Genomic DNA, 20662 nt, shown 5'->3' with positions numbered 1-20662 from the left:
CCCCTGACTTTAACAATATCATTTTAATTACCAGTATGAATATGTTAATAATTGAAAAATGAAAGTAAATCAGACAAGGAAAATAAAACAAAACAACACAAAGAAACAACAAAAACAACAAACAACAACAACAAAACAAAACTGAAGCAGTTATACTTGTGATGAAGATAAAGTTCTAGATGTGTTGTTATGTGCTCTTTGAGACCATTACAGTGATGAAAAATAATTATTGAATAAAACGAGTTTGAAGAGGGAAAAGTCTAAATTCAGATAATTGATAAAATACTTGTGTAAGGAAACTATCGGTATGTTATTTCCCTGCTATAGTACCTGTTATTATTGATACTAATGCTGTATTCAACATGGGTTTTAGTTGCTATTTGTTGTAAGAGTTCAAGAGATATTATTTTAGGTGTTATTTGCTGTTTGGAGCACACAATACAACAGCAGTCATTTCAGCACTGTGATCCATGTCTGCCATTCACTACTCTATTACTATTAATCCCTGACTTCTTTTCTCACCCCTGCTTGGTGAAAGTAGAATCACCCTCGGTGTCATTCTTGCACATAACTTTAAAATTCTCATAACAGTCTCAGCCAACTTTTAAAAATAAAATGCCATAATGTGGCTTTCATTTCTCTTCTAAATTAAAGTCAGAAAGATGGAATCAGTACTATGAATCCGGTGCTGCAGAAAAATGTCTCTATACTATACAGCTGTTCATAGGCAGAGGCAGTTTAAACTGGGAATTCTTACAAGAAGTGTGATTGATTTTACTGTGATTCTGTGCATTCAGTATATGAAGACTCTACTTGGAGTATGCTTTAGAGGAATGTTCATGTTTTGAGGAGTCTGCAACTTCATGCCTCCAGTTTTCATAACTTACAGAAAAATTTGTTGGTTTCTTATCTGTACTAATAAAATGGTTGCAGAAGAAATAGATTAATGAGACAGGCTATAGAAAGTTACTTAACTTAAAGAAGTATGATGGCATTTTTATTCCTTGATGAATAAATCTGTGTACTTGATATTTGATTTTGCTGGCATTTGGGCTGTGGCAGATTTAGAAAAATGATACTTATCTTGCAAGCAATCTGTTGAATAGAGGTTTCAATATGTATTTCTGGGCTCTTCAAAAAAAAAAATCTTGTTGATTATGGTGCATTTATGAAATTAGTCAAATTGCAGAGTTGGTCTAAATACATGCAATCATGAAATGTAATTAACACATGTTTTCCAGGAATGCAATTCTGAAATTCTGATGTGCTGAAACATCCCACAAACCTTTGTTTGACCTCATGGAAGGGGGGGGGGGGGGGGGGGGAAGTGTCAGATTATTTACCTACTTGCCTTTTTTTTTTTTTTTTTTTTTTTGAAATAGGGTTTCTTTTCTTTCCCTTTTATTGACATTGCTGTCCATAAAATTTTGAATGCTTCTTTTTCTTGTAGAGTGAGATCTGGATCTTCATTCTAAATAAAGCCTTATACAGACAAGACTTCGTACTAAATCAAAGCTGTCTCACTTGTCAAGTTCTGCTATTTCATTTTGGTTTTATTTACTTACAATTTCTCCCTTTTTGTGTAAAGGCATGGCAAAGCAAAGACCCTCTTACCCCACCACAGTTTGGTGGCCTCTTCTTTTTCAGAATGTCTTCCATGTAAATCCCAATCCATCCTTCTGATCCATAAGAACTTCTTGCAAAATTCACAATATTGATATAGACAAACTTCTCTGCTACTCAGTTGTTAACTTTCAGCATTGATTTATGTTAATTATATAACTATTAAGCAGTTCACAGTATTTTTCTAGTAAAGGACACTTATCTTCCCACCAAAAACAAACAAAAAAACAAACAAACAAATAAACTTGGGGTAGCAGAGCTGCCGCAAAAGTCAGATCCTGATATACAAGAACATACTGGTTTCATAGTCATGTCCCCTCTCGTGTTAGATTGTTAAATTAACATGCAAGCTAAGGTAGACAAATCAAATATGCTAGGTACATGGTGGTTTAGGCAATAATTATGAAAATCTTTAAAATGTCTTTTTTCCTGTGAGTCTGTAAACATGTTCAGAGCAAAATTTGAAACCTTTGTCTTAGTTGTAAGCAGAAGTAGATCTGTCTGTAATTTTGCCCACAGTCCCCTTCCTAAGTTTTCTTTCTAAATATTCTGCTTAGGTCCTTCCAGAACTAACCCTAATGTAACCCAAGGGAAATGGAGCTGCAGACATAATGATTTTCACTGCTAATTTCACAAAAACTTCAGGGAAAAGAGCTGAATTAAAAATCAAAACAGCAGTTTAATTACATACTCATTATGAAGTTTATTTTCACTGCTTCCAAATTCAATGATACAGTATCATCTCTACAGACCATGGTACCAAGATATTTGTACAGAACTAAATATAACTAGCACTCCTGTTATTGACACATAACCATATCAGGCCATGTTGAAAACTGTGCTTCCAATTTTAACAGATTTGAAGGCTTATTACAGTTATGAGTTTATGCTCATAAAGACTGAACAACTTCCTATTCATCCATGTTTGCCAATATTATAATTTTATTATTAATCAGGTACTACAGCCTTTGGCTGCTTTCCAATTGATTTGAATGACATGTTCTCCTGTGTTAATTAGGTGCAAGCTCTGAGATCTCAGAAATAAGAGATACTTTGAGAAAAGCAAGAGAAAAATAAGAGATACTTTGGTACATTTCCTCTAAAATAGCTTTTATGCGATTTATTAGCTACATAGAGATTTCAAACAGAAACAGAAACATGAAATAGTTCTAACAATTGTAAAGGATTATAATTTTAGTTGTGGTGTTTTGGTTTTTTTGTTTGTTTTGTTTTGTTTTTATCATGAGCTGCCTGCACTTAGAATTTGATCTATCAATTATCTGAGAATGTGTATGCGTTATTTATTTCAATTAAATTTACTTAAAAGTAACAGAAAACACCATGTTGTACTCACTTAAAAAAAAAAAAAAGTCACATTTTCGGCATAAGAGGTGTGTAAAGATAAACTGAGGTAACGTGCTGGATCAGAACTGGTCTGGCCAGGCCTCCTTTCATCCTAGAAGCTTGAGGAAAGAAAATTTAGAGAGGAGGAGGCATCCTGCAGTAAGTTTCTCCCTTCACAGCCTGAAAACACATCCATATAGTTGCAGCTTCAGTAATCCCTCTCTCAGACCGGGATAATTAACTGTCTAATGGTAACACTGGTAGAATCTTTCACAGATAATGATGAAAAAAAATTGTTTTTAAACTCAAGATGTTATGTGTGTGCTTTTAATACTTTCCACTAGTAAATTTAGAAGGATATAATGTATTCTGGACACAGATGAACATAGAACTTCCTTATGTTGGTATAGTTTGTGCCTGTAAAATATTTATTTTAGTTAATATTTATTTTATATTTATTACAATAAATTTATCAGTGTAATAGTGTGGCAACAATATGATTTAGAACATTTTCTATATTTCAAGAGAAAAATCACATATTTAAAACAATTGAAGTAAGATAAAATCTATGCACAGATGTGATCAAAAAATTTCTCTAATGAGGAATGACCGATGCCAAATTTTGAGGATGCCTTGATGCAATTATATTATATAAAAAAATTATGGACTGACATGAGATAAATGTGTAGAATTTCCAAGCCCCTGTAAATACCCCAATGTACTTATTTCATGCTTCTCTCCAGCGCTATATTGTTAATATTTTAGAAAGCAGTTTATGTTACTACAACTTAAAGCTTAGAAGTCACATTCAATTTTATTCAGGATGTGGGAGAACAAAGTATAATTCCATCCTTTATGGATGAGACTCATGCGGAGGTGAATAGGCTCTCCCCTAACTTTATCATTTCCTGTCCTCTAATTTAGATAATTCTCTCAATATGTTGGTTGTTGACCATAAAAAGAGTAGTCTGCAGTGGGAATGCAAAACGAGGGTTAATATACTGTTTGCCCCTCTCTGAATTGTGGGTTAAGAGCCATCAGGGTTGGTCAGAAAAGGTGCTTCAGAAGGGAACACAGTTCTGCAGACATATAGATGCACTGTAGCCCAAGATACCTTTGTAGGTATCTAATGCACACTGGTCATTGCAGCACATGATGAGATTTTGTAGTATGGCAGGAGGGAAAAATGTGCTATAAAATACTTAGTACAGCTGGAAGAAAGACAGTGTCATGCCAGCCTTCAAGAAGGGCAAGAAGGCAACTGCAGGCCAGTCAGCCTCACCTCCATCCCTGGAAAGGTGATGGAACAGCTCATCCTGGAGGTCATCTCCAAGCATGTGGAGGGTAAGAAGGTGATCAGGAGTAGTCAGCATGGATTCATCAAGGGGAAATCATGCTTAACCAATCTGATAGCCTTCTATGATGTGATGACTAGCTGGGTAGATGAGGGGAGAGCAGTGGATGTGATCTACCTTGGCTTCAGCAAGGCTTTTGACACTGTCTCTCCCATAAAATCCTCATCCATAACATCCAAGTCTTTGGACACTGTCTCCCATAACATCTTCATAGGAAAACTCAGGAAGTGTGGCCTAGATGAGGGGACAATGAGGTGGATTGATAATTGGCCGGATGGCAGAGATCCCAGTGTTGAGCTTAGTGGTGCAGTGTAGTTAGTTGGAGGCTGCTAGCAAGTGGTGTCCCCCAGGGGTCAGCACTGGGTGCAGTGCTGTTCATTAGAAACCTGGATTATGGAACGGAGTGCACCCTCAGCCAATTTGTTGATCACACAAAGCTCAGATGCGTGGCTGATACCCCAGAGAGCTGTGCTGCCATTCAGAGGGACCTCAGCAGGCTGGCGGGTTGAGCTGAGAGGAATATCATGAAGCTCAGCAAGGGCAAGTGCAGGGTCCTGCACCTAAGGAGGAATAACCCCAAGCACCACTACAGGGTGGGGGCTGATCTGCTGGAGAGCAGCTCTGCAGAGAAAGACCTGGGTGTCCTGGCAGCAGGCTGACCATCAATCAGCAATGTGCCCTTGTGGCCAAGAAGGCCAATATAACATGGGGTGCTTTTGGAAGAGTGTTGCCAGCAGGTCAAGGGAGGTGTTTCTCCCCCTCTATGCAGCCCTGGCAAGGCCACACCTGGAGTTTTATGTCCAGTTCTGGGCTCCACAGTACAAGAGGGACTTGGAGCGACTGGGGCAAGTCCAGAGGAGGGCTGTGAAGATGATTAGAGGACTGGAGCACCTGTCTTACGAGGACAGGCTGAGAGAGCTGGGCCTGTTTAGTCTAGAAAAGAGAAAACTGAAGGGAGACCTTATTAATGTGTATAAATACCTGAGGGAAGGGTGTCGAGAGCATGGAGCCAATCTCTTTTCAATTGTGACCAGCAACAGGATGAAAGGCAATGGGCACAAACTGAAGCACAGGAGGTTCTGGCTGAATATGAGAGAGCTCTTCTTTACTGTGAGGGTGACAGAGCACTGGAATAGGCTGCCCAGAGAGGTTGTGGAATTTCCTATTCCAGAGATATCCAAAGTCCACCTGGATGCCATCCTGCACCAGGTGCTCTAGGTGATCCTGCTTCACAGGTTGGACTAGATGATCTTTAGAGTTTCTTTCCACCCTCAGCCATTCTGTGAGGGGAAATGTTGCTTCCATGGAGTAAGCCTTGGGTGTTCTGCATCAGAAATAGAAAGCATGTACCTACAATCCTATCTGTAAAATTTCCAAGTTTGTCAGCTTTTGGACATCCTTGCCCCCATAACACCATGGCAAGTCCCTCCAGATTGAAGCAGGGAGGGCAGCTTTGAATAGATGTTGATAAGGACCACAGGGGAATGATTCAGTTCATCTGCTGAGCTGTCCCTCTGCATCTCGCAGCTGATTACATGATGATACAGGCATCAGGGTGGCAATTTGTTGAAAAGAAATCTTCTAAGCCTTTTAAGAAATGTGAAGAAACATGTTTTAAAAAGCCATCGATTAAAAGAAAAAAAGTCTGAATACTTGGGGTCTAAGGGAAAGTTACGGCTTGAGATTGCTTTTTTTGCATCTTTGTTAAATTCTGGTTTCATTAAGGCACAAAGTGCCTTAGCACTGTATGGCTGAGGATAGTCAAATAGCTTGGAAAATAAGTTTAGCAGATTTCTTAACAAACTAATAGAAAAAAAAAAAAAAAAAAAAGAATCATACAGAGCCTAAATTCTAATAGAGATTGCCTCTATACTGTAACTCTTTCTTCTCTGTGAAGAACAACATCTAGCAGATTCACCTGTATTGATGACCCCTATACCAGCTATGATGCAGGAAAATCTTACTTCTTATTTGAAGCTTTGGTAGGTAATTTTCTATTTTTCCATCTCTTCTGCAGTTACACAGCGTAATTGATGCTTAGTAAAGACCTTGGAAGTAGTGCCTTTTGTTTATAAGATTCTGTCAAACAGAAGCAATGGAGTATTTTTACAAATAAATTATTTTCCATTCTATCTTTTCACTTTTTTTATTTTGTTTTATTCTTTTGATTTGCCACTTCTCTTGACAATTCATTTGGAACCTCACCATTCTTCTCTTTGAATAATTTTCCATTCCTCCTGCAATATGCAAAGCAGAGAGCATCCCTCTTCTCCTTTTTGGCTCAAAGCATACAACACCGTATGAAAAGTACAACTGATTTTTAATGAAAAATATGCAAGATTACTTGAGCCTTACTGTACTCTGTGTTGATCAAGGTAATTGAAATACATTAAAAAATATATTAACAAAAATCTATCATAGAATCATAGACTCATAGAATGGTTTGGGTTGGAAGGGACCTTAAAAATCACCCAGTTCCAACCCCCCTGCCATGGGCAGGGATACTTTTCACTAGATCAGGCTGCTCAAAGCTCCATCCGACCTGGCCTTGAATACCTCCAGGGATGGGGCATCCACAGCTTCTCAAGGCAGCCTGTTGCAGTGCCTCACCACCTTAGTAAAGAATTTCTTCCTGAAACCTAAACTAAATCTACCCTCTTTTAGTTTAAAGACGTTACTCCTTGTCTTATCACTAAAATCTCTGACAATGAGTCCTTCCTTATCTTTCCTGTAGGCCCCCTTTAGGTACTAGAAGGCTGCTATAAGGTCTCCCTGGAGCCTTCTCTTCTCCAGGCTGACCAACCCCAACTACCTCATCTTGTCTTCATAGAAGAGGTGCTCCAGCCCTCTGATCGGGTGATCATGGCCCTCCTATTCAATCATTTAATACATTCATGTCCTTCTTGTGCTGGGGTTCACAAAGTTGAATGCAGGACTCTAGGTGTGGTCTCACAACAGCAGAGTAGAGGGGGAGAATCCCCTCACCGTGCTGGCCATTCTGTTTTTGATGCAACCCAGGATCCAGCTGGCTTTCTGGGCTGAAAGCACACGTTGACGGCTCATGATGAACTTCTCATCTACCAGGTCCTTCTCCTCAGGGCTGCTTTCAAGAATACTTTGATTGGCGTTTAGTTTTGGTAAACTGGAAACTGCTTAAGAATTTAGGATTTTGTCTTGGTCATAGTTATATTAAAATGAAAAAATTGTGAATGAGTGTGAATAAAATGCAAAAGTAATACATAAAACACATCACTCAGGTCTGCTCACACTGCAGCAAGCATAGTAGGTGTCTGCAGACTTCATACATCGTTCACATTTATCAATATCACGTAACGGGACAGCTTTATTTTTAACCTGGAACAGTTGTTTCTGGGAATTTCAGGCCTCTCAGAGTGTTTATTTGGCTGCCTATCACCATGGCTTCAAAGCTATTTCCACATAAAATCAGTAGCTAAGTATGTATCTCTACTTTGGGCATCAGTTTTTGTTAGATGATTAATTCTTTTATTCTTTGATTTGTTTTATTAAGAAAAGTGATATGTATAGGTAGACAAGTGTTGACGTTTCAAATGTATTATGAAAAATGTTTCCCAGGCATAAAATAAGTGGGAAAATAAAACATTTGGGATGTTTAGAGGACTCTACAAAACTTAGTCCAAATAATTGCGTTTTGTTGAAGTATAACTTGTTATCTATTTTTTAAAAACTTTTTTGTTGTTTTGTTTTGTTTTTATCATAGCTATAACTGCCTATTCTATAGAGTAGTTCAAAACATCTATAAAAAGATTGCTATTATTAGGTTTTAGATTATGGTCAGTAAAGCACAGTTCAAGCTGATTTGTAATCCTGGTTTTCTGTTTATTGTTTTGTTTTGTTTTTCAAATAGGTGTGTTTTATGAAGTTGTTCAGAGCTTCCCTCGAGTGGAGGAAAATGTGCAAGTAAGCAGCCACAGGTGGAGAAGGCACTCTGAATCTCTCAAATCAGTCGACACTAACAGAGCCAGCATGGGGCAGGATTCCTCTGAGCCAGCGGGTTTCACAGATCTACTTCTTGATGAGGGACATGACAACACCACCCAGATTGAGGTAGATTTTTGTTCCATCTACTTTTCATTCAATTTTTTATTGAATGGGGGAATAAGTCAAAAAAGAAGATGGGCACTTCGGTGTACTCAAACATTGCCAGGAGAAAAGAGTCTCGTGGTTGTATTTGTGACCCTGTTAGCACGTGGAAACCAGCTCTTTCTCCTGCCCTAAGGTTGGAATATGTCTGACTTTTGAAGAGTTTCTTGAGGAAGTCTCTCTCTGAAAAACAGTCTTGGGAAGTCTTGTTGGTTCTTGCTGGTTAACTGGAAAAAAAAAAAAAAAAAAAAAAGTAGTATTAAAAAAAAATGTTGAAAATTTCTTAAAAATTTGGGTAAACACCTCCATCTGTGAGATTTTGTATTGTCTTTATGCAGGCTGATAACAGAAATGGAGGGGGAAAGAACTGGAAAGATTCTGTGTTGGATATTGAAAGTGTTTTCCTATATAGTTAGTTTATCTTCCAGAAAATAATAACATGGATGAAATTAATCTGCTTTAGGATTTCATTTAACCTATGATTGCTTGTTTAAAAACTTTAACTTCCAGATTATCCTTGTTCCATATACTATGTAAATCCAAATAAAATCCAGCTGTTTATTTAAAGCTGCTCTCAGTAGTGTAGAGACAGCAGAAGTTGCCCATGAGTAACTTCAGACCCTACACTAGAACTGACTGGTGCAAAATATCTCTATCTACAAAGATTTGTGGGAATACTGCTCTTTTTTTTTTTAATATTTTTATAAAAATGCAGTGGCTGAATTGATTTTGTCTTTATATAAAAATAGTAAGTGCTAATGTATATAATTATTAAATTATTGCTGATTTTAAAAAAGTGTTAGATTTGGAGGTTACTTATTAGTAAAAATCTACATCACGTTTTTCAACAAAATACACTTGTTAAATATACTTAATATTTCAGTCTATATTTTTTTCTTGCAAAACATCAGTGTGATTTATTTTTTCATTTCTGAGGAGTTCATTCTCAGACAAACAGAATAGCTTTTAGTTCTGTTATTATCTTACTCAATAACAGATGCAAAGCAATAAAAACACTGTCCATAGAGACAATAGAGACATTAACGAGTCAAAAATAACAATGCCTTTCAGAAAACTGTGAAGGTGTGTTTTGTGGTGTGTTGTTTGTTTGTTTGTTTGTTTTTGTGTATGTGTGTTTTGCTTTTTTTTTTTAAGATTCTCAGTTTACACAGTACTATTTTTCTTTCCCTTGCATAAACATGGAAGTCACTAGTTGGTATAAGACATTTATGAATTGCATGTTGGTTTTATGATTTTCTTTTTGCCCACTGCAATCCTCATCTGGCCATACTTGTAGCAACTCATTCTGGCACAACCCAGTTCAATCCTGTTTTCAATTATTTTAGCAGGTAAAGTGGAAGATGTCTCAGGTACAAGAAAGTTTTTGTAGCTGATCTTTTCATGGCTCGTATGTAGATCCTTATGTAGATCCTTATCACTTGCTTTTCTGGTCTGTTGAGTTCCAAAGCTCATACAAAATTAAATGGGTCAGAGCTCCCCCACTAGTACTCATGTTTGGCAACATTCAGGAGAAGAATGGACATGCATTAAATGGTATTTTTTCTAGAGCTGTCTTTCCTGACAGATTAATAACACTACAGTGTCTTAACCTCAAAAGTACATCACCCCTACTGAGTTTATTAAATTCAGGTTCTATGCTCTCTCACATCCTTTTCTTCTTCTAGTCTTCCCAGCATGATAAAATAACTGAATTGTGTTTTCACACATTATCAGATTCTGTTGTAAATCCCTTCTACAATACACAGGCACTTTACAAATAAATAAATAAAATAAAATAAATGGGCTTAATAGAGGAAGTACAGTGTACAACAGAAATTCAAAGTGGAAGAATCCGTATGTTGCAGTCTTCTGCAGCTTAGGAGCTTATCGGTAGTGCTGGAGAGCATATTGATTTTTGTAACATTTCTTCTTTATGTGTTTCAGTTCTTGTTGAAGTAAATCCAGAGAATGAGTAATTCCTGCCACTCATATTTAATGACACTACAGTATTACAGCATTCCTTCATCACAGATACTGTTTCTCTGAATTATTCTGTATATTTACCATGAATGTGTGGAAGACTTCTTTTGCTGAAAGCCTAATGTTGATGAACATATCTATCATTTTCATTTGATATTGTTATATTCTTCCTTATACTGATGATTTTACTTTATATCCACATGAAATAATAATAATAATAATAATAATAATAATAATAATAATAATAATAATAATAATAATAATAATAATAATAATGGCAATTAATTTCTGCTTTCTATCTAAAAATAACTCAAAATATTTTCTGTGTGATTGAATCTATAGTTATAATGTGGAAAATGATAAAATCTGTGTGTGTGGCGGACAGATCATTTCCATTGGCTTTTCTTTATGTTTTAAGGCAGTGAGGTTTTTTTGTTTTTTCCTTGGAAAAATTAGGATTTTTTTTTCTATAACTTCACAGTAGTACAGTAGTACTATTCCACGTTTCCCATCAGCTGTAATCCGTGGAGTATTTTAAGATCAACTTCATTGGAACATGAAGTTCTTCAAAAGCAGCCTCAAGAAAGCCTTCAAAAGCAGCCTCAAGAAAGTGCATTGTAAATCACATCTTTGCAGTATCCAGGTTGATCAGCCTATGTGTGCAAGGATGATAAATGGGTAAATTCTCTTCAGAGATTATATATGTTTGGTCCAATGGCTAGAGACCTGGAGATATTCACTCTCTTCACAGCTCTGTTTTGCCTAATCCATTTGTTTGATACTGTGATTCAAGAAGGATATTGTACAAAATGATGCATATATTTAGCTTTCTTGAATAAATATGTTCTCTAGAACCAGATTCTCTGAAAGTTGAACTATACTGAACATACTATCAAAATCAGTGGCTATAGCTGTTTGATGTGCAGGAGTTTTGGAAATGGGCAAGGCCTTGGGAAGGAGGTGGTGAGACCTTCCCCAGGATCTGTTGTATTGCTGAAGAATAGGAATTGTGTGGGCCACAGATGAAGCATGGTGGCAGCACAAACCTCCAAAACTGGCAATGACAAGAGAAAGGCAAAGGGCAGCAAGAACAAGTTTCTACTGCACAGTAGATTTTCTATGTACATGTATAGCATGCATGGTCTTTCACTAACAGCAAGCTGGTGTTTATAGAGTAGTATTAATGTAGAATAAATGCATATCATAAACACATTATAGAAGAGTATGACGATATGAAAGTGTTATTTTTTCCTCTAAGTTTAGTAGGGCTGTTATGATGTGCCAGTTAGGGACTTTTAGATATAATAGTTCACAAGAATGGAGGTTGGTCCTATTTGCTTTCTTTGCAATTTGCACTTTAGATCCTAAGGAGAATGTGTAAGTCTTTGTTTCCAAAGTCAGTAGATGTTTTACTAAGATTATATCTCTTTTACCTAATATAGCTAGAATGAATGAATTAATAAATGAATGAATTATATTAATAGATGTGAAAAGGGTGAGATTCCATCTCGTACAGATGGTCACAAATGTTACAGCCTTAGAGAAATCCCCAAAGTAAGTGGGTGGAAATTACATGTCAGCAGTCTAAATCTACTGCAGAGGTCATCTCTGAAAAGACAGAATTTTGCAAACTGTCTTCTTGGTCCTGTGGCTAATGAAAGAAAGCCTCACTTTGAAAATAGGAGCATCTATGGTTAAGGCATATCTAAGAGAAATATGAAGTGACAACTGAAACAAAAAAAGAAGAGTGATTAGTATAATTTAACTTTTCACATTCTTTTCAGGTTTTTCTCTGTAGACTGTCTTCCCATTTTGTAATTAAGGATTTAACCTTTTGTTTTCCTAGGGAGACTTTTCTGTTGTAAATGATGTTTATAAAAAGTTAGTTCATAGTGGAAAATTCAAAAGAATTTGATAAAATGGAAGTTTTCCTCCCAAAGATCCAAAAACCAAACTACAGATCTTCTATTTGAAATAACTTGGAGACTTTCAGAAGCTTACCAACTAAGGCAAGGAGTTTTTTTGAGATTGGAAGCACCACACAGAAGATAGATGTATCTTCTAACTGACCAGTGATCAGGACTGGGCAGCTCAGAAGTCCTGCAGGTACCAGACTGAGAGCAGAAATGTGCACAGCACAATAGTTATGGAGACATTAAAGACAGGGATTATTGTGAGGCAAATTTGAGTTATCAAGTGGGACATTCAGAAATTATGTCATTTATATCAACAATTCTTTCAAAAGAGATTATTTCTTAAATTTCTGGGATTCCATAACCTTATGTACAAGTCTAGCTTCACAGCACATTTGCCACTCGTAACTTACTACTTTCTCTCTCTCCTCCAGTCTTTTTTGGGAATTCTTCTTTCTGGTCTTGGGAGTGTGGGTTTGTTTTGTTGTTTTTGTTTAGTTTGTGTTTAAAAAAAAATCACAATTTATTTTGGTGTTTTGTTAAGTAAACTACCTCTTTTGTTTATTGTTCTCAGGAAAATCAGAAGTGCCTTTTTATTTACCTTAAATAGAGCCTGGGAAATGTAATGCATAGAGTAAAATTTGTTACTGTAATCACTGTATGTCCTTGAAAAATTAATGAGCATGAAAATAGATCTCAATGACTATGTCTAGTTTGACATCTTACAAACAAGGAGATAACTAGGATAAATATACTTCTTCACATATTCTAATAAAAGAAAAATATACTTTGTAATAACTCTGATATTAAGCAATTGACTCTACATGTATTAACATTGTGAAAATAAACTTAGATTAATGGTCATGTTTTGATGTTTGTGTTGACCCCCAAAGCACTCTAGCCATAAAGGTAATGAAGGCAGGTAGCAGAGTTCTTGCTGCCTGTTGCTCTTTCGCATTTACTGGAAAAGGATCTGATCTCTGAAGTGCATCTAGGATGGATGTCAGGTTCCCAGTACCAAGGTGTCTGCAAATGCTTTATTGTTTTGCCATATTGCTTGCTAATGTAGGCATGGTCAAAGGGCACTGGAAAATAAGCCTTTTTTTAAAGGCTTAATAATACATTAATATATAATTGTGCATCACACATGTAGCGTATTTTTTTTCAAAGTTTAAAATGTGTGTCTTTTTCTAAGCGATGTCCTGTAATTATGGCAATGTAGAGCTCTGTACAGAGGTTATTCTCCTCCTGTTTTTCTATTTGTCTCTTTATTCCAGATCATCCACAAAGCAGCTCTGGCTGCTGACTTTATAAAAAAAAAAAATTCTAAGCAACTTGCTTCACTGTTCCATTTCCCTGATCCTTGTGATGGCTTAACCCCCAGTGAATTGTACAACACTGAGAAGTAAAATACAGAGAATTTGAAATGGAACCAACTGTAAGCTTGCATTGGTGTTAGCAGAAAATGACAAACTTTGCAAATTAAGTATGGGACATGACTTACTTTATAACTTGTTGCCATTGTATGGAGATATAACATCAGAACAAAACTCTTTCACAAACTTTAAATACCATAAAAAGAAACCCTGAAATAAAATAATAGATTAAAGCAAATTCAGGGTTGAGTATAGCTACACTTACAGTAAGGTTTTATTGCTTTGCAGCATGAAAATTTTGAGGAAAAACATAATTTTTTATGTAAAGTTTTATAATAGAATGAATCTGTAAGCATCTGTAAGACAGAAAAAGATTCATTTCCAAGCAAGAAACAACACATTGGTCATAGTAAGTAAAATGAAGCTCAGCTGTGTCTCACTTTCCCCATGCCCACCCCATCCCTTAGCATGGTACTAGTGATCATAGGAAATCTATTTCAGTGCAAAAATTATTGTATTTTTTGGTACTGAAGTTACTTATTTATTCCTGTGCCTGTTGTTGATATCTCCTGCTCCAGGAATTTATTTTAACTAAAATAGAGTTGTTGCTAGCTGGAGACACTCTTCTTTTTCTCTCCTTTCTTTAGTTTTGCTGGATATTTTTTGAAATGTAAATTTTTAGCAATCCTGGTAGTATAGACCTAGAAAGCATCTTCCCCCTGTCAGATCAGCACTGGTGGATTTCCTACTGGTAGCAGTCTTCTACTGAATTTTGCATTTTCTCCCAGGGTTTCTGTCCAAAAAGAGTCTTCTCCCTTATCAGTCTTAGTCACTCATGGCAGCAAAGTTGTCTGATTCTGAATGGCAAAACAAACAGAAGGGATTGAATTTAACAACCCTTTGGATTTGAGAGCAATTGCTCTCAGCTACTGAAAGTCAGTGTCAGCATGCCCACTGCTCTGTTCTTACTGTAAGTCTGAGCAAGGGAAAAAAATGGTTAAGATTAAATTCCACTCAGCTGGACGAATGATAAGGCATTCCTGGAATTACTGATCTATACTTAAAGTAGAAAAACTTGTCCATGCATAACTGTGTGAAGCCTCGAAATTAAACAATATCAGTCACATAGTGAGTTGTTAGTTTGTTTAAATCTGCCTCAGTTTCATTCTTTTTATGCATATTTTTCCATCATCATCATGGTTTAATGCCAGTTATCTCTGAAGGATTTAGAAATAAAGACCAGTGTGGCTAGATCTACAAAAATGCTGTCCCTCCAATATACTGTGAAGATTGTATTGGAGTTAAGAAAAAGTCCTTGTAATCATGTAAGTTTAATGAGATTTCATGTTCTCTTTCTTCATCGCAATCTACAGGAGATACTTAAGTCTGGGGAGCCTGGTCCAGTGCACAACAACCCTCTCAGTTAAGAACCTCCTTCCGATATCTGGCCTGAACCTCCCCACTTCCAGCTTGACACCATTCCCATGGGTCCTATCACTGGTGACTAAAGAGAATAGATCGGCACCTGCCCCTTCACTCCCACTCGTGAGGAATCTGTAGATTGAGGTCTCCCTTCAGCCTCCTCTTTTCCAGTCTGAACAGGCCAAATAACCTCAGCCGCTCCTCATACATCTTCCCTTCAAGGGCCTTCACCATCTTTGTAGCCCTACTCTGGACACTGTCCAACAGGTTCACATCCTTTTTGTACTGTGGTGTCCAGAACTGCACACAGTACTCTGGGTGACACCTTGAATACTGTGGTGTGTAATGGTTATTATATAACCTTATATCAGGTTCTACAGCATTTGAGATGTATCTCGCACCTTTTTCCACTTCCACTTGTTCAGCTGAGTTTTCCACCAGTGATATCATACTTTCTAGCTAGCCAGCAGACCAATATGTCACCGTCTTGTTTACTTTCAGCTGCAAAAGGCTAAACTAACCAAAAATGTCTTTATTATTATTATTATTATTATTATTATTATTATTATTATTATTATTATTATTATTATTATTATTATTATTATTATTTAATGGAATTTATTAATTACTTGCTTACATCAAGGCAGTCTTGGCACTTACACATACTGGATCTTGCTACAGTCTTGCTAGACTGAATTCATTACCAACCCTGAAAGAAGTGTTGATGAAATGAGTTTATCAACATTTTCATTATTCTCAATCTTAACTCAAGAGGTAATGATTCTACTACTAATTCAGATATAGCTGAAAAATAAAAAGATTAAGACTGGAGAGAAGATTAATTCTCTATTTGTTTTAAACTTCCAAGGAGGGAAAAAAAAAGGAGAGAAATTGAAAGAAGTTTCCCCACTCCCAAGTAAGAGAATTCACAGTTCTGCATGGTAATCCTGGGTTCATTTCCATATGCTTAGCTATATTGGCACATGAGGTATTTAGTTTAGCATGCTGATGATAATGAATTTTTACACTAAGAAAGGAGATGGGATTTGAAATGTAATGGGATCTGCCTTTGAACTTTCTTGATGATAATATTTTACATTTCCACATCTTTCTTAATCTCCAAGTTCCTAAACCACATTACAATGACTCTAGAATCACTGAGCTCATGACTGAAAAGAGTTTATAGAGGTGTGAACAGAACCTTTTTTTTTTTTTTTTTTTTTCCTGGGTTTATTATTTCAGACATACACCTCAGACCTTGCTTACAGAAGTTGGGTGAAAACATGTGCAGCTAGTGGAAGCTGAGTATTAGTGTAGCTGTGAACACTATGACTCCCCAGTCACTTCCTTTCTGACTATCTTCATCTTGGAGTGCCTTCATGAAGGAGGTGACAAATATAAAAATAAATAAAAAATTGGTGTCAGAGAGGGAGGGATTGTGTAGGGGTTGGGGGGTTGGAGAGGGGTTGTATCAATCCAGTCATGCAAAAAACAAAAAGTAGAGGGCAATGTTCATTTCAACCTCTACAAAACAAACAGCCCTGATGTGTATATACAACATGTAGCAAATATAGCTACCTATATATATGTATATATATTTCTCTGTACCTAGTCTGGAGCAGGTCATGAGGGCAAATACATTACTGAGTTGTTAGTGTAGGGGAATTTGTGTAGGTAAGTAAAAAGTTGTTACAGTAAGCCATGCAATTCCAGTTTGGATAACAGCAGTCCTTAGGGATAGATTTTCAAAGCTTTAGGAATCCTGCTGACATTGATGGATTACTCTGTACTGCTCTGAAAGTCTTTCATGTTTTTGTTATATGAGAGAGTCAATTATCTGTTATCCCAAAACAGTAACCACGTGGCATGTAAGCGGAATGGTACATCATTTCAAATTTGGTCAGACACTTCCCCTGACTGTGTGTAAATTACAGTAATTGTAACGAGAGCTTTCAGCATATATCAGGAAGGCAATGGCCTCCCTTCATTGTGTATGAATGAGTTAGATGGATTCCTTCTTAAAAATAAATAAATAAATAAATAAATAAATAAACCAAAGCAAAGCTCAAAATTCATATCAAGCGGAGGATTGGTGGTAAGAAAGTTATGTTTATAAACTGTGCATTTGTCCTTCAAAAAGATGTGTCAGGGTTACCGGAGTTTTGTTTCATCCATTTGTATCAAGCTGCATGATTTTTTAAAAGTTCCTATGAAAATTTTTTCAATAATTGAAAACATTGCTCTTACAGTAACCTTTGATAATGCAAGTAGGAAGGGGGAAAACTTGCAGAAGGAAATCCTATCTGTCTGATTTCATAAAAACAGAGCTGTAAAATGCCATGAGAGATAAAATGCTGTGATCTCACATAGGTATTCCCTTTTTACTTCAGTACAGACAGCAAAGCAAGTTGCTTTCTTGCATTCTTCTTACCTCAGGTGTGTGGTGCATCTTACTTGGTGTGTGAGAGGAAAAGTGAATTCCAGTGCCAGAACAGGCAGAATCTGTCCCCCAGGTGCTGCCACTAAGTTTAGCTGTTTGCAGGAGCAGGCTATCAATGCCACTTCCACACATCAGCAGTCTGGCTGGTGCTTACTGCAGAGTATAACTGAATGTTTTTTAACGAGTTTGGTAAGGATGTTTGAAACATCTTCCCTTCATAGTTATAAGCAAGTGCCTCAAAGTTCCTTACTTGTTTAGAAAATGAAAACCCAGTTCTTAGGTATACAATTGATGACTATGCAGATGAATAGCATCTTAGCTTGTGAATTCTCACTCTATTGAAAATTTAATTCCTGTGCTATACATCTGGACTACAGTTATACTAATATAGTGATAAGACGTGACAAAAGGGTTTATTTGTTTTTCAGTGGAAGCAGAAAGTTTGATCTTATCATTTAGTCTTATCACAGACTGTGGGAATTTAAGGTGAAATTCAGCTGCCTAGCTGTAAGTGTCTGGTAATACTTTTGGCAGTGTGGTTATGCTGGTTGGTCTCTTGCTTCTAATATAGGATACAGTTATCCTAATATGTGTTGGACTGTATCTGCAAGACTCGAATGGTCCCGAGTTTCTTCTATGCTCAGGCAACTTCATCTCAGCCCTGGTCAGTACATGCAGGTGTTTCTTGAGCTTGCTCTAAAGTAGACCTGAAAGTATGGTGAGCTGAGCAGACAAACCTGCACTGACAACTTTTAATAGGTCTGCAGTGCTAAAAGCAAGAGCTTAGAAACCTATCTTTTATGGGCACACCTGTAGTGAAATATTTAGCCTCTCAGCTGAACACCACCCTGCTCAGCTACCCATTTATTTATTGAAATCTGAAGTTAGATTATTTTGATAAAATATTTTGTTTGCTTGTTTGCTTGTTTTTTACAGATCTATCAACAACAAATTATATCAAGCAAATTAAATATCACACATTTCTGGTCAAATGTTAAGACTCCTCCCACCACCACCTCCTCCCCCCCCCAAAAAAAAAAAAAAAAAAAAAAAAGAAAAATCTTGTGATTTAAGAGGGGGGAGGGAAGTTGAATCAGTTTACTCTTAAAGAGCAAAATAGAGTTGGAAATGACACCCACACGAGAAAAAAAAAAAAAATCTATTGAAAGAAAATCCTGTGTTAATAACATTTTGAAATATTTATTAATATTGGAACAGCTGGACAGTGAGTAAATATGAAGGCGGTATATATTTTCAGAGACAGAAGAGGAAAGATATTTAGCATCTTGATCTTGCCTGGGTAGTTGCAAAGTTCTCAGAGCATCCCCCCCCCCCCCCCGAAAATAACAATAGCCCAGGTCCTGCAGAAAGCTTCCTTGTATCTTGATGTTTTGCAAAGGGAGTGATTTGGAATTACCTGTCTATCAAGCATCTTGATTTAAATATGCTTTCTTACTGTTGGGGCATTTATATTAGAGAGCTCCCAAGAGAGAATTTTGTTTTGTTGTGTTTTGACCATCACTGCACAATCAGATAAAGCATCATTTCTGTGACTGAGTTTTGAAGAATTGTGGCTGGTGAGAACAGCTGTTAGAACCATATATTTGAATTCTTTCTACGTTGCTATATGGAATATCCTGTATATATAGAAAAAGGCATGTGAATAAAGCAACAGGCATATACTTTCCAAAGCAAATTGCAAGAGCAGTAGAAACTGGGGCAACAGCTTAAACATTTTAATACCACTATTTTGCTCTCTAAAACATGAATGGTAATTTTGAAATTTTGTGTATTTTTGTGGATTTCACCTAGCCCTATGTTTTAGTAACTGAAGATTCAATTGTGTTGTATGTGAGAGCTAACCTAGAAAGTAACTTAAATTGACTTCCAGTCTTGTTTTCAATCTGTTGAAACTCGGTGTGCTTGAGAGAAACCGTGGTGATACAGTTTGTCCTTTAACTCCCAGTCTCTGTGATGAGCATACTGCTGTCTGGCTGTATGCTGAACAGCACACAGCTGAGCTGAACAGCATGGCTTCCACAAAGGTTGGTGCTGAATGAAATGAATGTAAGAAACCCTTAAAAGCTTCAAATTAGGCTTTCTCCCTACCTTATCTTTTTTTTTTTTTTTAATTATTATTCTTTTTTTCACTTTTACGGGAAAAAAATAAATATTGTTTTAATAAGTGCACGTTCCTGCCTGTATCGACTTAATATCAGTCATACATGTTCTTACTACTTACTGCTTTATGATTTCAGCTGTGAGCCTTGACAGATCCCTAAGACATGTTATTAGCTGTTCAGGAATTACAGCATACATGAGTGAGTGTGGAGGCAGCTTGCTTTGTTGCCCTACATAAAGTTCTGATCAACTAGAATCTACATCCAGTACTATTAACTTAATTGTCCAGAACCGTAACACTGTTCACCTTGATTTAGGTCCTACCTCCTCCTGTGACGTTTCAGGGCTACTGGGTCTTGGCAGTTCTATTTTCTTGTCATCTCTTGCAGTTGAGAAGGAACAAGGGATGGGAGACAAGGGTGAGATCTTACTTCTGAACATGCACCAGAGGAAGAAATAGGCTAGGGAGAGTTTAAAGTTGCTGTAATGTCTGGATCTACATAAAATAAAAAGATATGTAAGAGTATATGCATTTAAAAATATGTTGTTGGTTAATATTACACACACACACACACACACACACAAAGAGAGAACCTTTAAAAGACTAAAATACTATATCTTTAAAAACTTACTTGAAAAAAAAAATATTATAGCACTATCTGGAGTCATGAGCAGAGGCTCATCGAATGGGGTTGGTGACAGGCATGGGACTGTAACCACTGAAGTGCTGTAGTCTAGGCCTGGCACTGAGTGTTTTTTTTAAATATTTATGATCATTTTTAGAATGTTAACATTTATGATCACTTTTATAATTCTAGTTTTATGAACACATTAGTTGTTTATGTATATCTAAAAATGAGTAAATAAACTATATCATGTTTCATAATTACCAAAACCAAATTGTTGGTAGGTGTTTTTACACTCATTTTATTAAAATGGTTTCTATTATTTTCTTTTCAGTGGAGG

The 20662-nt window shown here is 36.6% G+C and overlaps 1 protein-coding gene across 2 annotated transcripts in view; it reads left to right on the top strand.

Moving 5' to 3' along the window:
- Nucleotides 1–20662, top strand: part of PLXDC2 (plexin domain containing 2) — a 266388-nt gene that overhangs the window by 119112 nt on the left and 126614 nt on the right. For both annotated transcript variants that reach the window (XM_082754190.1, XM_082754189.1), the window contains exon 2: nt 8209–8408. In XM_082754190.1, the coding sequence (XP_082610316.1) occupies nt 8209–8408 (200 nt within the window). The remainder of the gene's footprint in view (nt 1–8208; nt 8409–20662) is intronic.

This window comes from Aythya marila, assembly GCF_965140915.1.
Source record: "Aythya marila genome assembly, chromosome: 2".
Taxonomy (NCBI): Eukaryota; Metazoa; Chordata; class Aves; order Anseriformes; family Anatidae; genus Aythya; species Aythya marila.
The sequence above is the reverse complement of the archived record's forward strand: the minus strand, read 5'-3'. Positions and strand labels throughout refer to the sequence as shown.